This window comes from Schistocerca cancellata, chromosome 1 (assembly GCF_023864275.1).
Source record: "Schistocerca cancellata isolate TAMUIC-IGC-003103 chromosome 1, iqSchCanc2.1, whole genome shotgun sequence".
NCBI lineage: Eukaryota > Metazoa > Arthropoda > Insecta > Orthoptera > Acrididae > Schistocerca > Schistocerca cancellata.
This window is the reverse complement of record NC_064626.1, coordinates 560179430-560205143: the sequence shown is the minus strand read 5'-3', so window position 1 is coordinate 560205143 and position 25714 is coordinate 560179430. Positions and strand designations below refer to the sequence as shown.

At 36.8% G+C, this 25714-nt stretch overlaps 3 protein-coding genes across 3 annotated transcripts; 1 reads left to right on the top strand and 2 right to left on the bottom strand.

Moving 5' to 3' along the window:
• Positions 1–10546: 10546 nt before the first annotated feature.
• LOC126191016 (uncharacterized) lies at positions 10547–13485 on the bottom strand. The gene is made up of 6 exons (XM_049931754.1): positions 13442–13485; positions 13320–13394; positions 13100–13244; positions 11593–11863; positions 10993–11525; positions 10547–10618 (listed from the first exon to the last, which is right to left on the bottom strand). Exons 1-6 carry the CDS (start codon positions 13483–13485, stop codon positions 10547–10549), a joined length of 1140 nt encoding a protein of 379 aa, XP_049787711.1.
• A 1181-nt stretch (positions 13486–14666) lies between these two features.
• Positions 14667–17027, top strand: LOC126190946 (uncharacterized). Its single transcript, XM_049931633.1, has 3 exons — positions 14667–14799; positions 14911–15754; positions 15791–17027. The coding sequence occupies exons 1-3, from the start codon at positions 14667–14669 to the stop codon at positions 17025–17027; spliced, it is 2214 nt and encodes a 737-aa protein (XP_049787590.1).
• A 6002-nt stretch (positions 17028–23029) lies between these two features.
• On the bottom strand, positions 23030–25438 carry LOC126190871 (uncharacterized). The gene is made up of 2 exons (XM_049931511.1): positions 25328–25438; positions 23030–25276 (listed from the first exon to the last, which is right to left on the bottom strand). The coding sequence occupies exons 1-2, from the start codon at positions 25436–25438 to the stop codon at positions 23030–23032; spliced, it is 2358 nt and encodes a 785-aa protein (XP_049787468.1).
• Positions 25439–25714: the final 276 nt, after the last annotated feature.

Below are 25714 nucleotides of genomic sequence, written 5' to 3'. Positions count from 1 at the left end.
CCAGTAGACAATAGACAGAAAAATGAGGATGTCATAGAACAGAGTGGTCACAGTGTTGAGTTTGTTGATGAAGAGTGTGGAGAGAGAAATGAGCTTGGTGTTGAAAATAATATTAAGTGTGATGATAATGTTTCTGATGATGGTGATAATGATGTTGATGATGATATGTTACTTACAGAATTAGATGGGATGGTATATGCAGAAGTTAAGGTAGATGATTGTGTGCTGAATGATTCCGGAAAATCTGATGTAAGTTTGAGTTATGAATTAGAAACCAGTAGAGCAGTACTAGATAGATTAATGTTGCCAGTTGATGTTAGTGATGTTGTGACTGAATGTGTTGGTGAAAATGGAAAAGAAGATTTAATTAGTGATAAGTACTAAGTGTAGTTAGTGACTATAATAACAGATGTAACTATAGTGACCAAAAGTTTGAAGTCATAAATGAAATTTGTCAAAATGTGCATTTAGGAAAGGAAAGTTGTTTTGGAAATTTGGAACAGGTACCTAATAGTAATTCAATCAGTGAATGTGTGCAAGTAGTGGAGGAAGAGAGTGTGTGTGTTGAAATCAGTAGCTTACAGACAGATTTGAGCGACCTTTGCAAAAACGATTACCCAGTTATTGAAAGTACCACAAAACGAAATTAACAAGCAGCAAATGTAAACTTGTGCTAAAGAAGTTATGTCCTTTGCCACTCAGACAAATCCATGATATACACTTTGTCATGCCATGCTATGAATACTTTGATCCAATAATAAAAAAACACTAGTTGAAAGAAAATTACAACTCATAAAAAGCGCAGTTAATGTTCACTGCTTTCTGCAAATTCAAACACTGAGAAGTGCAAAATTGGATAATTTAACCCATTTGAAGCTAATACAGTAAAATATTTTTGTAGTTTATATTCATATTTCTTTTATGTGTGAATATTTGCATATTTTTACCTATATTTTGTCTATTCATAGAGTGGAGGTTGAAAAGGGTATATTTGAACATTTGTGTATGCTTTTACCAGGCATAGATTGGGGGTTGTTTGATATTTATGTAGGACCATTTGAATTTGTTGTTATTTGGACTCAGGAATGTTACACAGCTGAAATTATACAGACAGCCTTGATCACTCATGTAACATCACAAGAAATGTTTTTCCTCAGGAGGTTGGAAGCTCTTTCTGCAATTTGGGCATAGCGAACCCAAGGCTCAGAGCTGGTCTGATTCTTTCCTTTTCTGAGTCACATCCACTCTTACTTTTCTGTCCAAACTGACCCTCGTTCCACTGTCCATATCCTCCAATACTTAGCAAGTCAATGATTATATTGTTTAAATGAATACAGGTAGTCAGAAAATGTAATAATGCAACATATGTATGATTTTTTAGGAGAGTTGGTCTGATACTTACTTGTGATGTCTGTGCAGTTATACTGTAGTTCTGTTACTTTACATTTTGGATATAATTCTCTCATTGTGCTGATAATGTTATACTCTCCTTGTGCTGATGATTTTGTGAAAAGTTGAGAAAATGTTAGAATTGGTGTGAAGTTTACTTAAGATATCTGTATAGTTATTATGAAATTCTTTTACTTTACATCTTGGATGTGATTACAATTTGGTTAGAGTGTTTACAGTCTCATATATGTTCTGATTTAAACAGTAAGACTGAATAGACATGCTAGCTTGTCTGGTTTTTCACTGGAACTACTGTGTACATGGCAAAGGAACAATTCTCAGAAAGAAATTTATTATGTTTATATTACTAGAATGGCTCCATCTGTGGAGCATGAGGAAGATGGAAAATTTTGTTGGAGATAGTTGTTGGGACAGAAGTGTTTCTGATTCCCAAGTTTTGAAATTCACACAGAGATTCCTAAAAGAATTACCTAATAAATATTCAGTGGGTGTTGATGAAATACCAGATGCTATTATCAAAGCTAGTGCAACATTTATTGTGGAACCACTAACAGACATAGTAAATTCATCTTTTGAGACTGGTGTATTTCCAAATAATCTAAAAACTGCAAAAGTAACACCTTTGCATAAGAAGGGTGCAAAAAGTGATATTGCTAATTATAGACCAGTTTCAGTTTTGTCAGGGTTCCGCAAAATTATGGAAAAAATGTTCCTTAGAAGATTAACAGTTTTCTTAAATAAAGAAAGCCTGATAAGTGACTCCCTACATGGGTTCAGAGCTGGAAAGTCAACTCAGTCAGCAATTTTTGCCATCTTAAATGAAGTGGATGATAAACAACATATATCTGGGATATTTCTGGATCTAAGTAAAGCCTTTGGTGTAACTGATCATTCTCCTGTGTAAATTAAGTAATTACAGAATTAGAGGCCAGTCTGAAAAGTGGATCCAGTCGTACCTCAGTAATCATCAGCAGATTACAGAAATAAAGCACAAACATAATGGAAAAACAAAAAAAATTCTAGTTTTTACAGTGATGAGCAGGAAATCAAGTATGGAGTCCCACAAGGGTCAGTTCTAGGACCTGTCCTATTTCTGCTGTATGTAAATAACTTGGCTAGCAAAATAGATGATGGAACCACTGTACTGTTTGCAGATGACACTAATATTCTAATGAGGAAAATCTGCAGGAGGCTGCAGTATCAGTAATGTGTACCATAACACACTGGTTCAAGACCAATAGGCTCATCATAAATGCTGAAAAAACTATCATACCACACAAAACCTCCATCCTGAAAACCCTCTTTTCACTATCAAAGGAAAAAATGTGTTGAATATCAGTCATATAAAATTTCTAGGTGTACATGTTCAGGCGGATCTGATGTGGGAGGTACACCTAAACAATTTAAATAGAGACTGAATTCAGTAGCATATGCTGTTATGATTCTCACTCAAAATACAAGCTGTTCATCAGTGCTGACAATGTATCATTTCAGTATACAGTCGTTACTTATGTATGGAATAATTTTTTGGGGGAATTCCACAAATATTACAAAAACATTTTAAATACAGAAAAATATTATTAGGGTGATAAAAAAAAGCTAAATTTAAGGATTCCTGTAGACCTCTTTTTAAAACTCTGAAAATATTGCCACTGCCTTGCTTGTATATATACGAAATACTAATTTTCACAAAAGGGAGCATCTTAAAAAAGGAAAATCTCTTCAAACACAACTATGATATACACACATATGAAACTAGACAGAAGATGAACCTACACATGAACGCAGTAAACACAAACGTATGCCAAAGAGGAGTTTATCATTCTGGAGCTATGTTATATAACCATATGCCTTCTTACCTAAAATGCATAACAACATTAAATGCATTTAAAATAAAGTTAAAACAGTGCTTGCTTGACCACTGCTTCTATTCTTTGTCTGAGTTTATGGAACATCGTAATAAGTAAACCTCATTAGCCAAATTTCACTAATTGTCAATTCATAATATAGTTTACATTGTACTTATCATGTCATCTCACTTAATAACTGCTATTATCACATGTAGAAGCAATGTAGTACACCAACCTACATTATTATGCATTTTTATTATGTCAACAATGTAGTCAAAATGACTACTGTATTGTAAACTAACTAGGTTTACCATTGTCCTATATCACACGTACAAACAATGTACGAAACTGATTCTTGGACCAATAAATAAACAAGTTTTATTTTCATGTTATTTCTACCACTTCAATGAGTATTATGATCAACCATTGGTAGTCTTATTTAATTATTCTTTTGCCATCTTAGTACAATAAGATAGGGATGATGTTTGCTACATGTCTGGTATCTGTATCTGTCAAGCTATCTCCTTGGTATAGATATGAGGTGTTCTTTGTCACAATGTCTACACAAATCTGAAAAACTGCTTAGCTATCAACTTCATGTGATACAAAATGTTTGAGTTAGGTACTGTTCAATACTGCTGTATGTTATAGCAAATCAATGCTTTACAATATATATATGTAAATCGATTAGGTTTCTAAGCATTGTAACTTGAGATTTCCATAGACAAGTGTTAGCTTACAATCTGATTTCTAATGAAAACTGGTTAAATTTCTCCATTATCTTATTGAAAATACTCTGATGACCACTAATGATTCTGATGTAATGAGTAGCAAAGGAAAAACTAAAGATTGAGGATTTGTACCCATGGTATAGTTATTGTTCTTGCAGACATCTACTTTCAATTGAAGTCTAGTTGAGTCATTATTATGTAACTGGTGATAAAATATATACATATATATAATACTTTTAGAATGGCTGAACTAACCATTTTGCTCTTTTTTTTTTTTTCCCCATTCATATGTAACTAGTGGTACTACTTTACCCTTTGCCATAACCTGTGTATTTACCTTACCTATGCCCAGTTTTCTAAGCTGTCGGATCTGATGATCCTGCATTATGTCAAATGTGGTGATGGTCAACGAGAAATCTGTCAACTAGTTGTTGAGCAGTATGTGTTCTGGAAGTAACCTACTGATACTCAATTTACCAATGTAAACTGAACTCTACAGTTGCATGTGACTATGTTGACTCACAGTCTCTACTGAAAAAGGGTGAAAATTTTGCAAGTCTACATCTAAGCTATGAGAACATGATGCCTTTGACAGTTGCTGTGGGCAGATCCCTCTATCTGTCCTTGTGGTTTCCCCACCTGAAATGTTCATGTCAGTTCAGTTACTCTGAAGTCTGAGTTTGACTTATTTATATATAAGGACTTTTGATCCTGCAAATGATACAGTCATTATGTCTTGATGTAATCCAACAGTTGAAAACTGACTTAATTTTTCCATGAAAATAGTTGTCTGAAAGGCTAACAATTACTGTTTCTTGTAAGTTGCTTGACAACCACTTTTACATGATACGATGCACACTATAGTCATTTTTTTTGACCTAATCTATCTAGATTTAATATAATGATATACTGTCACATTTAATATAATTCTTTTAATCACCCATTGTCAATGTATTCTCAAACTTACAAGAGTTTATTCATATGCGCTGCTGCGTGAAATATCTTCCACCTCTACTTATACAATGATATACTGTCATGTGCAACATGGTTATCAGTAATCACTCATTATCAATGCTCTTTTCCTTTCAAAAGAAATATATTTACTTTAATTAGATCTACAACTTATGGGAACAAAGTTAGAACTAGCAATGTATAAGTTGTCTAGAAAAAATTATAACTACAAAAATAACTGTTTGATTTCATTTACCTCAAAGTGTTGAAGCTCTGTAAATGAAGGGAACATTTTCCATGAAGGGAGCCTCAAGTATTTAATGAGATATGTAAATGCATTATTGTAATTACATATTTGAGAAATTATACTCGAATAGTATCACAAATACAACCCAACATAGAATTGTACTTGCTGTTCTGGAGTAAACATATGTTTATATGCGTATTCTCAGTTTTATATGTTAATTTTAATTGTTTGTTAATCAAAAAATGAAGGCAGAGACAGTCAGTCTGGTTTTGGTTTTTGAGCAGTGAGTATGTAGCTGCTCCATTTGTATTGTAAGTATTGTTTACTTCTGTAATGATGCTTTGATTTTGTTTTGAAAGCATAATAAATATATCAAAACACTATACAAGATTAATTATTACTTTAACATTATAGTTAAATTTACAATGACTGTTAATGGATTCAGGACGACGGCTGCGGCAGATCATGAGTAACTATGAGTAACCCCATTATTAAGCAAAAACAATACAAGTAGTTAAGTTACATTTTATGCTTGAAACATGTATTTCTTTATTTCTGACTGAGAAACCAAATACTAATTTTCATAGGCCTAGCTTCAAAATTACTTTAATAGTGACATATTTTCAGAAAAACCTTCCATCCTACATTTCACACCCTTAGGAGTGGAATTTCAAGAAATCATTTCTTAAACAATGCCTACAGTATAAGATCAACATCATTTCCAAATTTCGAGTTGCTATCCTTAGTGGCTTGGGCTGGGTGATGATGAGTCAGTGAGTCAGTCAGTCAGTCAGGACATTGTCTTTTATACATAGAGATTGTACCAAAAAGGAAATTTAGTTGAAAAAATTATAAAATTGTAAGTATTTACCTCCAGAAGGTAAAAATCTGATTACTTCTGCTAGATAGACTTGAAAGTAAGACTTTTCTTCTACTTTTAAATTACCTATTGGTAAGAGATAGAGTTTAGCCTTCTGAAGGTAAGTATTGACTTTGCAATTTGATGGTTTTCTAGTCAGTTTTTTTTTCTTTTAAAATCTATAACTGGGGAAAAAAGCTGCCTGGAAAAAAAGTCACTGTTCCTCTTCTTATACTATTCAACTTTATTTGGTACTTCAAAGCATCTATGTAATTTGGTACACAATATTTCTGGCTGTCTACATACTGAGAAAGTCAAGATCTGTCTGTTATAAACATGAAGTCTCTCTCTCTCTCTCTCTCTCTCTCTCTCTCTCTCTCTCTCTCTCTCTCTCTCTCTCTCTCTCACACACACACACACACACACACACACACACACACACACACACACACACACACACACACTTGAGCCATATTCTAAGACCAGGGGACGTATGTAAAACTTTTGCACTTTTATATTTTTAAATAATGACAGTATTTGGAATAAGTGCAGTCACTGGGATAAGGGTAGAAGTTTTAAATGATGACAGTATTTGGAATAACTGTAGTCATTGGGATAAGGGTAGTTGTGAGAATGAAGAAAAAACATCTGTATAAGTAGGGTACTAAGGCATTCTAGAACAAAACTGAATGATAGCAAAACGCAGTTGTACAGGAATTGGTTTAATCTGTAAAGTGAATTTACAGAGCTTCCATATGGTTACAATGCCAAGAACACACTACTCTTCTCTGCTTTTTCTCCTGTGAGGACCTGCTCCCTGGGTCTTTTGAGAATTTTCATCGTCTAGAATCTCTTGATGTTCTTCCAGATCCTTAAAAAATGATGTGAAACAATAAACATAAATTTGTGATACATCCTTGTATATACATTTACATGTGTCAAAAAATGGGTTTTGCCACATAACCTAGGCCACATAACCTATAACTTTAACTTGAGAAACATTTTCAATTACAGTTAGAACATTATACTGTAATAGCAATAGTTAAATCAGAATTCAAGGCGAGAACGACAAGTACGTTTGTCATTTCAGAAAGTATGTTCATTTAATAAAGTTAACTTGTATGACAGGCAGAGATAATGTACTCTTGTAGTGGTCACAGCTATTATCTATGACAATGATGCATACAAATTATCCAGTTAATAAGTATTTTAAAACAAATAAAATGGTATTTGTAATAAGATAATATGAAAAACGAGTGTCTTGTTTGTAATTAATAATTTAGCTTCTTAAAATATAAGTATGAAGCTGGGCATCTGTGATGCCCTTTCACCAGTGGTAAGTGAATATTAATATTAAACTTATATATATATGTCAGGAAAGAGGGAAGGAGAGGGAAAGACGAAAGGATGTGGGTTTTAAGGGAGAGGGTAAGGAGTCATTCCAATCCCGGGAGCGGAAAGACTTACCTTAGAGGGAAAAAAGGACGGGTATACACTCTTATCAAGCACTCCACACACATCTTCTCCTAAAAAAAAATAAAAGTTAGTGTTAATATAGAATAAGGGAATTTAATAATACTACTGGCTCTGTGTTGGGCTCGTGGAACTCGGTATATGAAATGTTGCAGATGTAACATGTTTAGTATAACTTATTGTGAAAGACTGGATTATATACTTGAAATGTTAAAATAATTGTGCAGTTTAATGTTTATGACCAAATGAAGAGCATTAAAATAACAGATTTAATATGAAAGATTTAATTTCGGCACTGAAAAATTTAATCTTTCCCTATATTCTGTGATAGGTTCTTGTCAACTTGTATCATCCTCTTTTGGCCATACAAATTATTTCCCCTTTCTGTCAAGTGATTTAACTACATTTTTTTCACGTTGTTCCCTGGCATGTTGTCCAAAAAATTAGTGCTAATGTCCTCATTCAGAATCTGGTTTAATAATAACCCATTGCACATTAAACAATGACAATTTTTCACTAATGTGACACGCAATGAAAGAATTTAGGAATGTTTCTTCTTGATTACTCTGGTTGCTGTTAGGTATGAACTGGAAGTCTGTGCCATTTCCAAACAACAACCTCATTTACTGTTCATTTCCTGATGGTACAAAGACTGTGCACTTGAGTGCTTGGGAGAGACCTGGTGTTATTCCGGTGCAGCCGTACCTGGTCAGCTTAGGTTTTTACCTTCACCACTGGAACTTACGTTATTACAACTTTTATTTAGGGAGTTTTTACATTGCACAGAAGACGTGCAGTCAGTAGTGACAGTTTGTCTAGCTTTCACACGAAGCCAAACCTGATGATCTGTTTCCATCACATAATATTTCCATCACTTTAAAATAATAAGTTTTTTTTTCGTGAAGTACTCTTTTCTGATTAATAGCATGAACACCTAGCTTATCATCTTGCAGACAATCAGATACAATGGCATATGAAATTGGACTGATAACTGTGTAAATAGTGATTTGTTCATTACTTCAGCGTGTACTCCTTGCCTCATTCTGATGACCAATATGATCTCACTTAAATCAGTCTGGAAAGCACAATAATGTTTCCTTCAAACACTCTGAATGCTGCATGCACAGTGATGGATGTTTCACCACCATGCTGGCAAGCACACAGCATCAGCCTCTGTTGTGGGAACCTGCAGCCATAGTGTTAAATATAAAATTATGGCAGTAAATGAGTTAAAAGAACTACTTTATTGTATCATTTCTAAAATATAATAAGGTGTTTCCAAATATTGTATGAAATTTTTTGGTGGTCTCCAAATGATTTACTAAAACAATGAAATAGCAAAGTAACATTTTATACCAAATGCAGTGTACCAAAAGTCATGGTTTTTATCTATTTTCAGTAAATCATCATCTGCCCATTTTCTATAAAAATATAAATTATACCTCTTTATAGTGTTAAGTATTGTATAATTTCAGAAATTGTACATTATGACTTTTGAACTGATGCACAGGAAGACAAAATCTATTTCATTTCAAAACTCAGCTTTTTTATTTGACTTTTGTGGAATTACAAACCACCTGAATGGATTGCTGTATAATCTACGCATTTAAGAAAATAAACTGATAAAAAAGAGAATTATTTATTTTCAAATGGTTGAAATGGCTCTGATCATTATTGGACTTAACATCTTAGGTCATCAGTCCCACAGAGTTTAGAACTACTTAAACCTTACTAACCTAAGGACATCACACACATCCATGTCTGAGGCAGGATTTGAACCTGTGACCGTAGAGGTCCGCGGTTCCAGACTGAAGGGCCTAGAACTGCTCACCCACACTGGCCAGCTATTTATTTTACTGATGAAAATGGAAGTGAAAGATATCATACACTCCTGCATGTTATTCAATTAAAGGAAACCACAGAAGAACAAATTGAAATTAACAGAGGTGCACCACACCCGTGGCCATCTTTATTCTTAGCCAATAAAAATCTGTAGTAGGGAGGGACACAGTGAAGGGTAACTGGAGTAAGTGTATCCATGTATAAAACCATGTAAATTTATTTTTCAGTAATAGGATTTCCATTGCTGCACATGTGTTAGAATAATAATTATAGTGATTTATGTTGAGATGTGTTAATTTGTTTCCAAACTTGTAAATTTCCACAGAGTTGCCATATACTTCTACAGATTGTTAGATTTTCATCACTAACCATGATCATTGAATACAAAAGTGTGAAAGAAATCAGATATTTTAGTTGAAAATGTTTACCTTTTGTGTTGTTTTCATCGAGTGAATCATTAATGAATGTGTTCATTACATTTGTCAGGCAATTGACCAAATACACAGTTCCAACCCATCTGATATAAAATGATCTTTTGGAAGTGAAGTATGTTGTCAATATTTGCTCCCATAGAAGCTGCCACTTTTGGAACAGCTGCAGTCAAGGTATTAATTAATTGTTGATACCGGTAAATGCACAAGTAGGTACATACAAAAGAAATTTATTCTTTCTCTGATATGTAACCTACATAGTAACTCTGGATTAACGTAGTCTTTTACAGATCCATAACTTTAAATGGTGATTACTGAGTTATGCAGTTAGCTCGGTTTTAAATTTATGTTGGTTCAAAACTCTAACTCTCACTTGTGTTGTAAGTTTATTGTAACACAACAAAAGCACTTCCCTAGATTTTGAATATGGGTGGGAAGCCTATGTGTATTGCATATTGTAACTTGTAATGATTATATATTTCATGATTTATCTAAAATTTATTGTAACTAACAGAGACAAATATCACTAGTATTGCCACTTCTCTTCAAAGGCCTTCTGCATAGTGCACCAAGTGTCAAAAAATTGCTTGTTCATGTCAAAGTAAAAGGTTTGGTTATTTTAATAAATAATAAAGTTTTTTGAGCTAGTAAAATATTTTGAGAATACGAAAATTTTTGTTATTCCAGATTACATCCAGTCACACCTAGACCATATAAACAGGCTCTTGTGTAGCACTTTCATTTCTCTGTAGCTAATGAGACCACTTGCCATACTTCAGGTGCATAAGTGCAAACTTGTTACACAGATCATCTGAAAAAGTCAGCTAGTAAGAAATGGTTATGAAGTTACTTGTCATCCAAAATAACAATACTAATCCAAATGAAGGGGTCTTCAACTACTAGTGTCTTTTGTTGTTTGTTGTGGTCTTCAGTCCTGAGACTGGTTTGATGCAGCTCTCCATGCTACTCTATCCTGTGCAAGCTTCTTCATCTCCCAGTACCTACTGTAACCTACATCCTTCTGAATCTGCTTAGTGTATTGATCTCTTGGTCTCCCTCTATGATTTTTACCCTCCACACTGCCCTCCAATGCTAAATTTGTGATCCCTCGATGCCTCAGAACATGTCCTACCAACCGATCCCTTCTTCTAGTCAAGTTGTGCCACAAACTTCTCTTCTCCCCAATCCTATTCAATACCTCCTCATTAGTTACGTGATCTACCCACCTTATCTTCAGCATTCTTCTGTAGCACCACATTTCGAAAGCTTCTATTCTCTTCTTGTCCAAACTAGTTATCGTCCATGTCTCACTTCCATACATGGCTACACTCCATACAAATACTTTCAGAAACGACTTCCTGACACCTAAATCTATATTCGATGTTAACAAATTTCTCTTCTTGAGAAACGCTTTCCTTGCCATTGCCAGTCTACATTTTATATCCTCTCTACTTCGACCATCATCGGTTATTTTACTCCCTAAATAGCAAAACTCCTTTACTACTTTAAGTGTCTCATTTCCTAATCTAATTCCCTCAGCATCACCCGACTTAATTTGACTACATTCCATTATCCTCGTTTTGCTTTTGTTGATGTTCATCTTATATCCTCCTTTCAAGACACTGTCCATTCCGTTCAACTGCTCTTCCAAGTCCTTTGCTGTCTCTGACAGAATTACAATGTCATCGGCGAACCTCAAAGTTTTTATTTCTTCTCCATGAATTTTAATACCTACTCCGAATTTCCTTTACTGCTTGCTCAATATACAGATTGAATAACATCGGGGAGAGGCTACAACCCTGTCTCACTCCTTTCCCAACCACTGCTTCTCTTTCATGCCCCTCGACTCTTATAACTGCCATCTGGTTTCTGTACAAATTGTAAATAGCCTTTCGCTCCCTGTATTTTACCCCTGGCACCTTCAGAATTTGAAAGAGAGTATTCCAGTCAACAATGTCAAAAGCTTTCTCTAAGTCTACAAATGCTAGAAATGTAGGTTTGCCTTTTCTTAATCTTTCTTCCAAGATAAGTCGTAAGGTCAGTATTGCCTCACCAGTTTTTCCATTCGTCTGTAAAGAATTCGCATTAGTATTTTGCAGCTGTGACTTATTAAACTGATAGTTCGGTAACTTTCACATCTTGTCAACACCTGCTTTCTTTGGGATTGGAATTATTATATTCTTCTTAACGTCTGAGGGTATTTCACCTGTCTCATACATCGTGCTCACCAGATGGTAGAGTTTTGTCAGGACTGGCTCTCCCGAGGCCATCAGTAGTTCTAATGGAATGTTGTCTACTCCCGGGGCCTTGTTTTGACTCAGGTCTTTCAGTGCTCTGTCAAACTCTTCACACAGTATCTTATCTCCCATTTCATCTTCATCTACATCCTCTTCCATTTCCATAATATTGTCCTCAAGTACATCGCCCTTGTATAAACCCTCTATATACTCCTTCCACCTTTCTGCTTTCCCTTCTTTGCTTAGAACTGGGTTGCCATCTGAGCTCTTGATATTCATACAAGTGGTTCTCTTCTCTCCAAAGGTCTCTTTAATTTTCCTGTAGGCAGTTTCTATCTTACCCCTAGTGAGACAAGCCTCTACATCCTTACATTTGTCCTCTAGCCATCCCTGCTTAGCCATTTTGCACTTCCTGTCGATTTCATTTTTGAGACGTTTGTATTCCTTTTTGCCTGCTTCATTTACTGCATTTTTATATTTTCTCCTTTCATTAATTAAATTCAATATTTCTTCTGTTACCCAAGGATTTCTATTAGCCCGCGTCTTTTTACCTACTTGATCGTCTGCTGCCTTCACCACTTCATCCCTCAGAGCTACCCATTCTTCTTCTACTGTATTTCTTTCCCCCATTCCTGTCAATTGTTCCCTAATGCTCTCCCTGAAACTCTCTACAACCTCTGGTTCTTTCAGTTTATCCAGGTCCCATCTCCTTAAATTCCCACCTTTTTGCAGTTTCTTCAGTTTCAATCTGCAGTTCATAACCAATAGATTGTGGTCAGAATCTACATCTGCCCCAGGAAATGTCTTACAATTTAAAACCTGGTTCCTAAATCTCTGTCTTACCATTATATAATCTATCTGAAACCTGTCAGTATCTCCAGGCTTCTTCCATGTATACAGCCTCCTTTCATGATTCATGATTCTTTTATGCAGAACAAAATCACAAAGCTATTACATTACTGTGAAGTTTCAGCAGCACCACTTCAGATCTCCCACACAATTACTAGCTTGGAACTATGTGAAATGAGCAAGGAAATAAAAAAAAACACAAATTCTAATACGACATACTTTTATTGCCTCAGTAAAATTTTTATAACAACTTAATACATCAGAATCAAACAAATGTGGAAACAGTGTAAGTGACATACAAGTGGACATCTGATAGGTCAAATAGTCAGTTGGCTTTGGTAGTGTGATATGCACAACAGTAATGCTGAAATTCAACAGTCAGAAATAATTTTGGTGTGTTAACTCTATTATAAATGTTTAAAAGATTTTCAGTGCTTACTACAGTGAAACAACTCTGAACATTTCCAAAGGGACAGAAGCATGTGTTCCAGCTTCACCCAAAATAATAATCTTTCTTGAATGTTTTGAAATAACTCAGAACTCCAATTAAATTATGATTACTGTTTATTGAGGGAGCCAAATATCATTATTGGCTCACTTCCCATTTTCCAAAAATACTCTGAGACTTAAGCAATGAAGACAATACTCATGAGTCTAATTATATAAAAGGACAAATAACTCCCAAAGGTCATTTTAAAAAAAAATAACAGACACAAATAAAAAATAAAATAGTGTATACATTAAACTATACCCTACAGTGTGCCAAAATGTAGCAAATGATGATATGTCCTTATATGGACATTACACAATCAAACAAAAATGCTGGGCACCAATAACATAGCAAATCTAGAATGAGATTGCCAAATTACACTGATCAAAATGTGAGAACTGAGAGATGACATAATATTTTTCATTTACACAGAAACATACATTCATACAAGCTCACAGTGAGAACATAAATGATACATCTATTTACAAAAGAATAAATATGCTAACACATCATCCACAGATTCTATGTGAAGTGGTTTTCATGGACATGAAGTAAATAAATAAGTCCTAAACATATCATCATTTAAGAAGTAATAATAAACTTTAAAGACAATATGTAAATCCACAATATACTGGAGTACAAAACATTCTTAACCTTTTGTAGACGCGCACCATCAAACAGAAAATCAGAGTCCACACTTACTTACACAGAATATATTACTCTTTCGAACATGTACAGAGGTAAAATTTTTGAAACAATTTGTGTTATTTAGTAGACTTGGTACATCAGTTAGTTCTACAAATAAATTTGTGAATGGAGTTGAGGAAGTTAGCCACCAGTTACCCATGTAACCTTCCCTTAAATTGAATGTATTACTAGTTACATGTTTTGAATAGACAAATTATTTAAGTGGTGTGTTCTTGAACAATGAACACCTTCAACACCAAAGTAACTACATTTGCATCTTTACTGTAGACTACTCTTATTTCTAGTAATGAACCATGAACTAAGCTGTTGATTTAAGCTGGCCGGAGAGGCCAAGTGGTTCTAGGCGCTACAGTCTGGAACCGCATGACCGCTACGGTCGTTGGTTCGAATCCAGCCTCAGGCATGGATGTGTGTGATGTCCTTAGGTTAGTTAGGTTTAAGTAGTTCTACGTGTAGGGGACTGATGACCTCAGAAGTTAAGTCCCATAGTGCTCAGAGCCATTTGAACCATTTTGTTGATTTAAAGAAATACTGTACATTGTGGCTGTTTTTACCACTTGTAGCTGTATGTTGCAATAGTGTTTAATAATGAGTTCTTTTAAGTGTGAAGTTTGCGGCAACGAGTATAGTTACCGCAAGACTCTGAAGAGGCATATGTCCACAGTCCATCCACAGAAGCTGAGCGAAATGATGCCTCCTGTTACAGATAAAGAGCCTTCGTGTACGTACCAATGCTACATATGCGACAAGGATTTTACTTGTAAAGGTAGTTTAAAACGCCACCAACAAAATATTCATGGCTAACTGCAACAGCAAGGGTTTAAGTGTATAGTGTGTGCATTTGAAACCGATTCAAAAAAGTGCTGGATCGATCATTTCCAGTCTGTACACGGATTATGTGTGATACCAGAAGCCCTGGAATTCTCCAGTGAAGAAGAATTTTTAAAATGGAAAGAAGAAATGGAATGTGCTACACATTCCAAATTCATTAAAAGCTGTGGCACTAAATTTTACGATGAGGGCCCCACATGTTATTATGTTTGCCATCGCTCAGGTCAGTTTACCTCCAAAGGTGATGGGAGAAGACATCTGAAATTGACAGGAAGCAACAAAATTAATGGCAAGTGCCCTGCAGAGATTAAAGTCCAATACAAAGAAGGAAAATGCCATGTTACTTTTGTGTCCACTCACGTTGGTCACGATCTGGACCTAAGTCATCTCAACCTGACGGAAAAAGAACGGATGAAGATAGCTGAAGACATTGCTGCAGGAATCCCATTTCCTACTGTCCTCCAAAAAATTCAAGAAACAGTGCAGAGTTCTAATTTGGAGAGAGTGCATCTTACAACGATGCAGGATTTGCATAATATTGCAGCGGCGTATAACCTGTCTTCAGAGTCAGTTAGACATTCAAATGATGCGATCAGTGTTGATGCTTGGGTGCAAGAAGTGCAGCAAAGTGACAATCCATGTGTATTGTTCTATAAGCCTCAAGAAACAATTAATGATCTGTACCCTGAACTGAAAAGTGAAGACTTTGTATTAATTATAATGAACAACGCACAAGGCGAAATATTAACTAAATGTGGAAGTGACTGTATTTGTGTCGATGGGACTCATGGTCTAAATGGCTATGATTTTGAAGTTACAACATTACTTGTACTGGATGATATGAGGTAAGGATTTCCATGTGCTTTCCTCATATCTAACAGGAATGATTCAGATGTTTTGAGTATATTTTTCAATTGTGTTAAGTCTCAGGTTGGACAGATTTCCCCAAAAGTATTCATGACAGACCTGGCAGAATCATATAGTATCGCTTGGAACAAAACAATGGGACATCCTGAAATGAGACTTTTCTGTACCTGGCACATCGATAGAGCCTGGAGGGCCAATATTAAGAGCAAAATTAGAAGTTTGGACAAGAGAAACGAGGTGTACAAACTTGTTAAATCGTTAATGCAGGTAAGAGATGTTGCTGTGTTTCAAGAATCGTTGGTAAAAGCATTGCAGAAACTCAACAGCGATTCAGAGACTTCAGAATTTGGTCACTATTTCAAGACGTATTATGAAAAAAATGTGAAGTGTTGGGCATATTGTCATAGGATGCGATCCGGACTCAACACAAACATGCACCTGGAGAGCATGCATAAGACATTGAAATATATACATGCTAATGCAAAGCAGGTAAAATGTTTGGACAAAGGTATATCCGCTTTTATGTCACTTGTAACAGCAAAGCTGTTTGACAGGCTCATTGTCAACGTGAAAGGGAAGCTAACAAGTAAAATGAAAAACATTCGCCGTAAACACAAATGCAGCATTCTGATGAATAAGGATTCAATTAGGAAGGTAGGCAGAGGTTGGGAAGTACCAGCCACAAAATCACATGAAGTTTACCTTGTAGAAGAAAATAATATCTTCTGTAATTGTAAATTAGTGTGCACTGACTGTAAAGTGTGCATTCATAGGTATTCCTGCACATGTATTGATTATAGCATTAAGTTAAATATGTGCAAGCATATACATAATGTTTGCCAACTAGACAGTACAGAACAAAATCCTTTTGAAATTTCTGAATTACAAGATGCAGTAGCTACAGATGTTGGAGATATGTCTTGCATTAATGAGAAAGAAGTGATTTTGAAGCAAGTAAGTGGAAATGCTAATTCCTGCACCCCAGAAGCATTGGCAGAAGAGAAGAGAAAAATTATTTCTAGGTTTTCAGAAATTGTTTCTGGTATGTCAGCTACTGAAGTTCAGCTGGCTAACAAAATGGTGACTTCGTTGAAGGTTAATGTAGGTGCTGTTCGCACCAGTAGTGGTATCTCTTTCATTAGCCCACAAAGAAGTCTCAAGAGGAAACTTTTGCCCCAGAGGAGGCTGTTTTCAACAAAGAAGAAAAGTTCCTCAAAACCCATATCCATGGCAGTTCCTAATGCAGAATAAACCAACAACATCCTGAGAACACTTCTGGATGAAGATTTATAGCACATTAGCTAGCATGTTGGTCTCGTATTGTGGAACATGTTGGTTCACTTCTGTGTCCTGCCATACAGATTTAGGATTTTTACTATATCACTTAAGGCCAAGGCAGATTTTCTTCTCTGTCCTTGAAAGTGCCACAGCTTGTGCCCTGTTTCTGAGACTTCACTGTTGACCGGATGTCAAACATCAGTCTTCCTTACTTCTTCACCAGCTTCTGGTATGGCAGTTCTGCTGACATGTGGGATATTATGCACTGCCAGGAACTGATGCTGCTTTTGCCACCAGCCTAGAATGGTAGCATTGCTAGGTCACTCCGCTCCCAAGCCGAGCTGGGCAGTGATGGCTGTGGTTCAGGTTCAGTGTAATACCTGTTGATGACTATGCATTTGTCACCCATCCCTAAATTAAAACAGAGTAAGTTACAGTCATCAACTTGTAATATATATTTATTTTTTATCCAGCTAGATGAGTAACACACATACAACTGTTAAACAGATTAAATATTTTCTCATTCTAGCTGGGAATATATCTAAATCTGATAGTTCACAATCAATTTTCCTGATAATGTAACTCATTTACCTAAAAATAAATTTCATAAATAAATATTATTTCATGATCAGTATAAACACATGGAGGTGGAATTAGGAATGGGTGGATAAGTCATTCTGATATACAACTCAGCTGAAAGCCTTTTTGATTTCACTTTGTAGTATATATTTTACTTTTTTTAAAATCCCCTATTTCAAAAGTTATCTGTAACCAAATTTCTCATATTCCAGAATGTTTTATTTTTAACTGGTTGTTATTTCCATAATACTGGCACATAGTTTGTACCCCTAATTTATCAGGGAACAAAAATGCCTTTTGTATTTGGAAACAAGTAATAATTTCAAAATTGTCATTAATCCAAGTAACATCCTGACACAGATGCTAACAGAGCAGATACTAAGTCTCACTGGTTGTCTGGATGCAGATGTTGATTGATTGTTTGAATGGGGAGAGGGATCAGATGGTGATGTCATCAGTCCCAAGTTCCAAAATGTCAGAGGCTGTGGGAGCAAAAAACCAACAGCACAGTCTAGTCGATGGCAAAAGTAAACAGTCAAACAAAGATGCAGAAGAAACCCTGGGGTGGCAGGAAGAATAAAGAACAGGAGTAGGGGGAGATCATAATGTGCCTCAATCATGCTATGTGCAACAGGGTGCTGGAATCACTGCAAACCCACGCCGGTCCCCACATCATACCATGACTGTGACAATCGGGACAACACCAGGGGAAAGATGACACAAGAAGAGGGGGTGGGGAGGAAACAGCACAAAATTCCAAACAAAATGGAGAGAAATGGGGGAGGGAAACCTGGCTGGAATGAAGGCAATGATGAAGGCCTCCAGTTATGGAAGAAAATTCAGGTACTTAAATATAGGGGACAAACCACTTTTAGGATGATAACCAAAGACAGATGTAACTACACAAGGTTGTCTGCTAACGTCTGTAACAATGAAGAGTGGAAGAGCATGTTTAATGCGAAAGGCCAAAAGATGGGGGAGTCTAGTAAAATATGGATTACAGTGAGGGGTGGGGGGGAGGGGCAGATCATTATGGAGTAAGAGGCTTGAGTCAACCTGGTATGACCAATACAAAGATAGCAGAGTATGGTAGATCCGCTGTAGGCCATGCGGTACGAGTCCCCTTATTGCAAGAAGTTTATTGGGAAGGTGGCGGACTCAAAGAGTCAGCCCAAGACTGAGCAAAAAGGAATCTGATGTGAAGCAATACGGTTTCACATCACACTGATAAACCATAACCTTGACACCCGAATAAAGTGGTCATTATCAATGTGGTTGTCCTTACAGCCTTTCTGAACAAAATGAGTGCCTTGCCATTCCAGACTGCCCTGCAGTTCACCAGTTTGGAAGATGAGGTCACTATGAGAAATGACACCCTGAAACATATTCAAAAGTTATTGAGGAGTAATGGACATCAAAATGAACTACTCAGCCACACCAATGGCCACCTGGAATAGGAGCTGTTGCTGGGAGTTCCAATGCTCCAGAACGACAAGCCACTACTCCTAGGCATACACGGGGAGGTAGCAGCTCAAGTATCAGAACTGTGATCCCTGTGTTGTCAGAGGACTCAAGCAAAAGAGTACATAATACCCCAAGCACATGAAATGGGTACCATGCTAGCTGTAGAGCATGAAAAGGACAATGGCTTCAGGTAAAAAATGGAAGAGCTGGTAAGGCCACATGCCAAAGACTTCGTCCGCCGCTCGTGGTCTCGCGGTAGCGTTCTCGCTTCCCGAGCACGGGGTCCCGGGTTCGATTCCCGGCGGGGTCAGGGATTTTCACCTGCCTCGAGATGACTGGGTGTTTGTGTTGTCCTCATCATTTCATCATCATCCAGGAAAGTGGCGAAATTGGACTGAGCAAAGATTGGATAATTGTACGGGCACTGATAACCACGCAGTTGAGCGCCCCACCAACCAAACATCATCATCATCATGCCAAAGACTTCATGTATGGTGGTGTTCCCCTTGTGGCTCACACCATGGAGACAAAATTTAGAGGAGTTCAAACTCCAAAGAGGGACCAAACACTCCAAATAGGAAAGTGAAAAGCAAGAAGAATAAAACTGTAAGAGATAGCAATAAACCAGGATAGCCAGGCCAGTGTAAGCAAGGAAACAGAGATATAAGGAAAGGGAAGAGGGAAAGAAGTGAGGACAGGGATGGATGAGCACGGGAGAGTTAATGCAGCCTGGAAAAGTAGAAAGGATTCAATTACTAGGAGCCTCATGTGCTCCATGCACAAACTCACAAAATAGTTATGACCCCTCTCACTGGGGAATGGGGACGGGGGATGGAGGATTGGATGCAGATATGGAAACATGATCCTGTGATGTTAAAGATAAATAAATAAACTTTTTAATACCTGCGTGTTAGTGGATTTGCTCCAAATATCCACTGGCCAAACTGCAAACCTGGCGTACAGAGGTCTGACTGGCCTTCCTGACAAGTCTATTTCTCATGCACCACCATCCATTGGAGCAGACAAACTATGCAACACTGTTGACACCATTATAGTGGCATGCTGTATTGCCATGCTAGGTGTCAGTCATGACAAAGCATCATAGTGTACACAGCTACTCACTGCTTACTCTAGAGTCCTGCAAATAAATATTAAATTTACTAAGCATATACGAATTCTAAGATAACTCACAACTCATTTCAAAAATGTGCATAACATAGAATCAGTCTCTTACCTAGAGTGAAACGAAATGACCGTATAGCATTTCTGTCTGGGAGATGCTATGCAGAACCATTCGGCTGCCTACTGCAAGTCTTCACCAGATGATGTCACTTTGGTGATTTGCATTTGAAAAAAAGGTAAAGTGGTGATAATGGCAACACATAACCCAGCCCCTGAGAAGCTAGACTCTCCGACTTGGACAGGAATTGCACTTGAGACCCTGCGTACCTATCAGTCTCTCTAACCACACAGCTACAGGGACAGACATAGCTAGCTAAGGTGGCATGTTGGATGTGTTGCTGCCATTTTCAGTGACACTTGCTGTGTCACACAGACAAACTGACAGGCCCTGAAAGTAAATATTAAACCAGAGTGCAGACATAGTGCATTGGAACAGAAAAGTAACATTGAGCATATGTGAATTTAGGGATGACTCACAGGGCATTTCTGTATAGCGCATAACACTGAATTAATCTCATACCTAGTGTGTTGTGTGGAAGCTCTTGCTTTCATGGTTTATCGAAAGCACCGTTCTAAACTCATTCACTGACAGGTCCTGTAAGTAAACATTAAATCACAATGCAGGCATTGAGTATTGGAACAGGAAAGAAATATTGGACATACATGAATATAAGGATGACCCGTGAGGCATTTCAGTATTGTGCCTAACACAGAATTAATCTCATACCTGGTGTGGTGTGTGGAAGCTCTTGCTGCCATGGCATACCAAAAGCTTGCTGATCACACTCAGTGTCAGGCTCTGTAAGTAAACAATTACACAATAAATCACAATGCAGGCATTGTATATTGGAACAGGGAAGTAACATTGGGCATACATGAATACAGAGATGTCTCACAAGGCATTTCAGTATTGTGCCTAACACTGAATTAATCTCATACCTGGTGTGGTGTGTGGAAGCTCTTGCTGCCATGGCATACCAAAAGCTTGCTGATCACGCTCAGCGTCAGGCTCTGTAAGTAAACAATTAAACAATAAATCACAATGCAGGCATTGTATATTGGAACAGGGAAGTAACATTGGGCATACATGAATACAGAGATGTCTCACAAGGCATTTCAGTATTGTGCCTAACACTGAATTAATCTCATACCTGGTGTGGTGTGTGGAAGCTCTTGCTGCCATGGCATACCAAAAGCTTGCTGATCACACTCAGTGTCAGGCTCTGTAAGTAAACAATTAAACAATAAATCACAATGCAGGCATTGTATATTGGAACAGGGAAGTAACATTGGGCATACATGAATATAGAGATGTCTCACAAGGCATTTCAGTATTGTTTGTACACAGAATTAATCTAATACCTGGTGTGCTATTTTGGACCTGTTGCTGCATTGGTTGACTCAAAGTTTGTTGCACATATGAACTGACAGGTACAGGATTATAAATCATGTTCCATACATAGAACAGAAAAATTGCACTGGAGATGTGTGAAATAGAAGATATATCACTTGCAGTGTGGTCCACTTCATGGAATTACCATCACATACCAGGTGATGCTTGTTGCATGTCTCACTGCTGTGTGTGCCACTGTGTTTTCACTCAGTAATTCTAATGGTATACTTAATCTGCCATACAGAGAAAGCACGTTATTCTCCAAGCATTTACTCAATGCGGCATATTAAATTTTCATCAGTGTTATAGCAGCTATTACTTGTGAGTCATCTGTGTAGAGGATGGTATCAGACTGAACAAAGCATGACATATCATTGTGTACTCTAAGTTCTAACTTATTTGCAGGTTCCAGCAATACTGATAGAATGACTGAGTGGAAATACACCAGCACACCACAGCAAATAAAAAATAATTTAACTGTGCTAACCCAGTGCTTCACCACAAAAAAAGGCTGTGGAATGTTTATGTGAAATACACTATTTGATCAAAAAAATTGTGTCAAAAAGATATGTGTACCAGTAATTAAAACGATATCGTGGAGTTAACAATGCAGGATACTAAGTAACAAAACAAAATCATGAACACCATAAATAATATCACTGATTAAATTTTAAAAAAATATATCTTGTGCATATTTTATTACAGTCATCACCTAATTTATTATTTTTTGGGGTTCTCAGAAAACTAATTTCCTCAATGCTTTTAGACTACAAAAAATACTATCCGAGACATAGTGGTAGCTGAAACATAACCCACAGGTTTTTCAGGGAGAGTCATTCAGTCACAGACTAAAACTACATGAAAAAACTCCACATCACATGAACATGAAATTTATAAATAAAATCTGAAAGGGGAAGTATGACAAAATAGTAATAATAATACTGAAGCACACATGGTAAGATATCTGAAAGATATTGATACTATATCATACTGTAGAAAATGTACCAAATGATAATAATGTCAAGTAGCAGCCCTATCTGTCTAAAGAAGTAACACCATATGCACTACCACAATAGATTATTGCCTTCGGTGATAACCATGTATTGTCTACCTGAAGAAGTAACTACATATGTATTATAACCTAGATTATGGTTATCAGTTTGTATAAAGAGGTGGAATTGATAGGGCACTTATGTCACTACCTTCATTTGTATGAGGCATGTTATGTAATGATAAAATTTTGAAGTCATTTTCATGTCAGAATGTTCATACTACAACCCAATGTAGAACTAATCACAACAGATTCGGGCACATGAACATTTAAAATATTTTAATATTAAATGCAAATAGTTGCAAATTAATGGTACAGACCTTCATCCAGAAGTGTTCTCAGGATGTTGTTAGTTTCTTCTGCATTAGGAACTGCCATGGATATGGGTTTTGAGGAACTTTTCTTCTTTGTTGAAAACAGCCTCCTCTGGGGCAAAAGTTTCCTCTTGAGACTTCTTTGTGGGCTAATGAAAGAGATACCACTACTGGTGCGAACAGCACCTACATTAACCTTCAACGAAGTCACCATTTTGTTAGCCAGCTGAACTTCAGTAGCTGACATACCAGAAACAATTTCTGAAAACCTAGAAATAATTTTTCTCTTCTCTTCTGCCAATGCTTCTGGGGTGCAGGAATTAGCATTTCCACTTACTAGCTTCAAAATCACTTCTTTCTCATTAATGCAAGACATATCTCCAACATCTGTAGCTACTGCATCTTGTAATTCAGAAATTTCAAAAGGATTTTGTTCTGTACTGTCTAGTTGGCAAACATTATGTATATGCTTGCACATATTTAACTTAATGCTATAATCAATACATGTGCAGGAATACCTATGAATGCACACTTTACAGTCAGTGCACACTAATTTACAGTTACAGAAGATATTATTTTCTTCTACAAGGTAAACTTCATGTGATTTTGTGGCTGGTACTTCCCAACCTCTGCCTACCTTCCTAATTGAATCCTTATTCATCGGAATGCTGCATTTGCGTTTACGGTGAATGTTTTTCATTTTACTTGTTAGCTTCCCTTTCACGTTGACAATGAGCCTGTCAAACAGCTTTGCTGTTACAAGTGACATAAAAGCGGATATACCTTTGTCCAAACATTTTACCTGCTTTGCATTAGCATGTATATATTTCAATGTCTTATGCATGCTCTCCAGGTGCATGTTTGTGTTGAGTCCGGATCGCATCCTATGACAATATGCCCAACACTTCACATTTTTTTCATAATACGTCTTGAAATAGTGACCAAATTCTGAAGTCTCTGAATCGCTGTTGAGTTTCTGCAATGCTTTTACCAACGATTCTTGAAACACAGCAACATCTCTTACCTGCATTAACGATTTAACAAGTTTGTACACCTCGTTTCTCTTGTCCAAACTTCTAATTTTGCTCTTAATATTGGCCCTCCAGGCTCTATCGACATGCCAGGTACAGAAAAGTCTCATTTCAGGATGTCCCATTGTTTTGTTCCAAGCGATACTATACGATTCTGCCAGGTCTGTCATGAATACTTTTGGGGAAATCTGTCCAACCTGAGACTTAACACAATTGAAAAATATACTCAAAACATCTGAATCATTCCTGTTAGATATGAGGAAAGCACATGGAAATCCTTGCCTCATATCATCCAGTACAAGTAATGTTGTAACTTCAAAATCATAGCCATTTAGACCATGAGTTCCATCGACACAAATACAGTCACTTCCACATTTAGTTAATATTTCGCCTTGTGCGTTGTTCATTATAATTAATACAAAGTCTTCACTTTTCAGTTCAGGGTACAGATCATTAATTGTTTCTTGAGGCTTATAGAACAATACACATGGATTGTCACTTTGCTGCACTTCTTGCACCCAAGCATCAACACTGATCGCATCATTTGAATGTCTAACTGACTCTGAAGACAGGTTATACGCCGCTGCAATATTATGCAAATCCTGCATCGTTGTAAGATGCACTCTCTCCAAATTAGAACTCTGCACTGTTTCTTGAATTTTTTGGAGGACAGTAGGAAATGGGATTCCTGCAGCAATGTCTTCAGCTATCTTCATCCGTTCTTTTTCCGTCAGGTTGAGATGACTTAGGTCCAGATCGTGACCAACGTGAGTGGACACAAAAGTAACATGGCATTTTCCTTCTTTGTATTGGACTTTAATCTCTGCAGGGCACTTGCCATTAATTTTGTTGCTTCCTGTCAATTTCAGATGTCTTCTCCCATCACCTTTGGAGGTAAACTGACCTGAGCGATGGCAAACGTAATAACATGTGGGGCCCTCATCGTAAAATTTAGTGCCACAGCTTTTAATGAATTTGGTATGTGTAGCACATTCCATTTCTTCTTTCCATTTTAAAAATTCTTCTTCACTGGAGAATTCCAGGGCTTCTGGTATCACACATAATCCGTGTACAGACTGGAAATGATCGATCCAGCACTTTTTTGAATCGGTTTCAAATGCACACACTGTACACTTAAACCCTTGCTGTTGCAGTTGGCCATGAATATTTTGTTGGTTGCGTTTTAAACTACCTTTACAAGTAAAATCCTTGTCGCATATGTAGCATTGGTACGTACACGAAGGCTCTTAATCTGTAACAGGAGGCATCATTTCGCTCAGCTTCTGTGGATGGACTGTGGACATATGCCTCTTCAGAGTCTTGCGGTAACTATACTCGTTGCCGCAAACTTCACACTTAAAAGAACTCATTATTAAACACTATTACTACACACGAAACGCTTTTCACATGTGAATAGTTCACACACAGATGGTACACGATAAAACACACCCAAAACACTTTTAACACTATAAAACACTTTTAACACTTTTCACACGCAATACACGATAAAACACTTTTAACAAGCAAAACACTTCTCACGCGAAATGTGTTAAATAAATCGGCTAAAAGAACAATGCTCTACCGCAACGTGCAGCCGAACACGGAAACCACATGGGTCAACTGAAACGATGGCCAGTCCACGAACA

Bases quoted from the DNA above. Each gene is read 5' to 3' on its own strand.
- LOC126190946 (XM_049931633.1), top strand. From the start codon at position 14,667: ATGAGTTCTTTTAAGTGTGAAGTTTGCGGCAACGAGTATAGTTACCGC. The intron at 14,800-14,910 runs GTACGTACCAAT...TTAAGTGTATAG, and splicing joins TACAGATAAAGAGCCTTCGT to TGTGTGCATTTGAAACCGAT. The intron at 15,755-15,790 runs GTAAGGATTTCC...CATATCTAACAG, and splicing joins CTTGTACTGGATGATATGAG to GAATGATTCAGATGTTTTGA.
- LOC126190871 (XM_049931511.1), bottom strand. From the start codon at position 25,438: ATGAGTTCTTTTAAGTGTGAAGTTTGCGGCAACGAGTATAGTTACCGC. The intron at 25,277-25,327 runs GTTACAGATTAA...ATATGCGACAAG, and splicing joins TGAGCGAAATGATGCCTCCT to GATTTTACTTGTAAAGGTAG.
- LOC126191016 (XM_049931754.1), bottom strand. From the start codon at position 13,485: ATGGGAAGTGAGCCAATAATGATATTTGGCTCCCTCAATAAACA. The intron at 11,526-11,592 runs GTTGTAGCCTCT...AATTCGGAGTAG, and splicing joins TGGGAAAGGAGTGAGACAGG to GTATTAAAATTCATGGAGAA. The intron at 10,619-10,992 runs GTATTGAATAGG...ATTTCTTACTAG, and splicing joins ATCACGTAACTAATGAGGAG to CTGACTTTTTCAGATGATCT.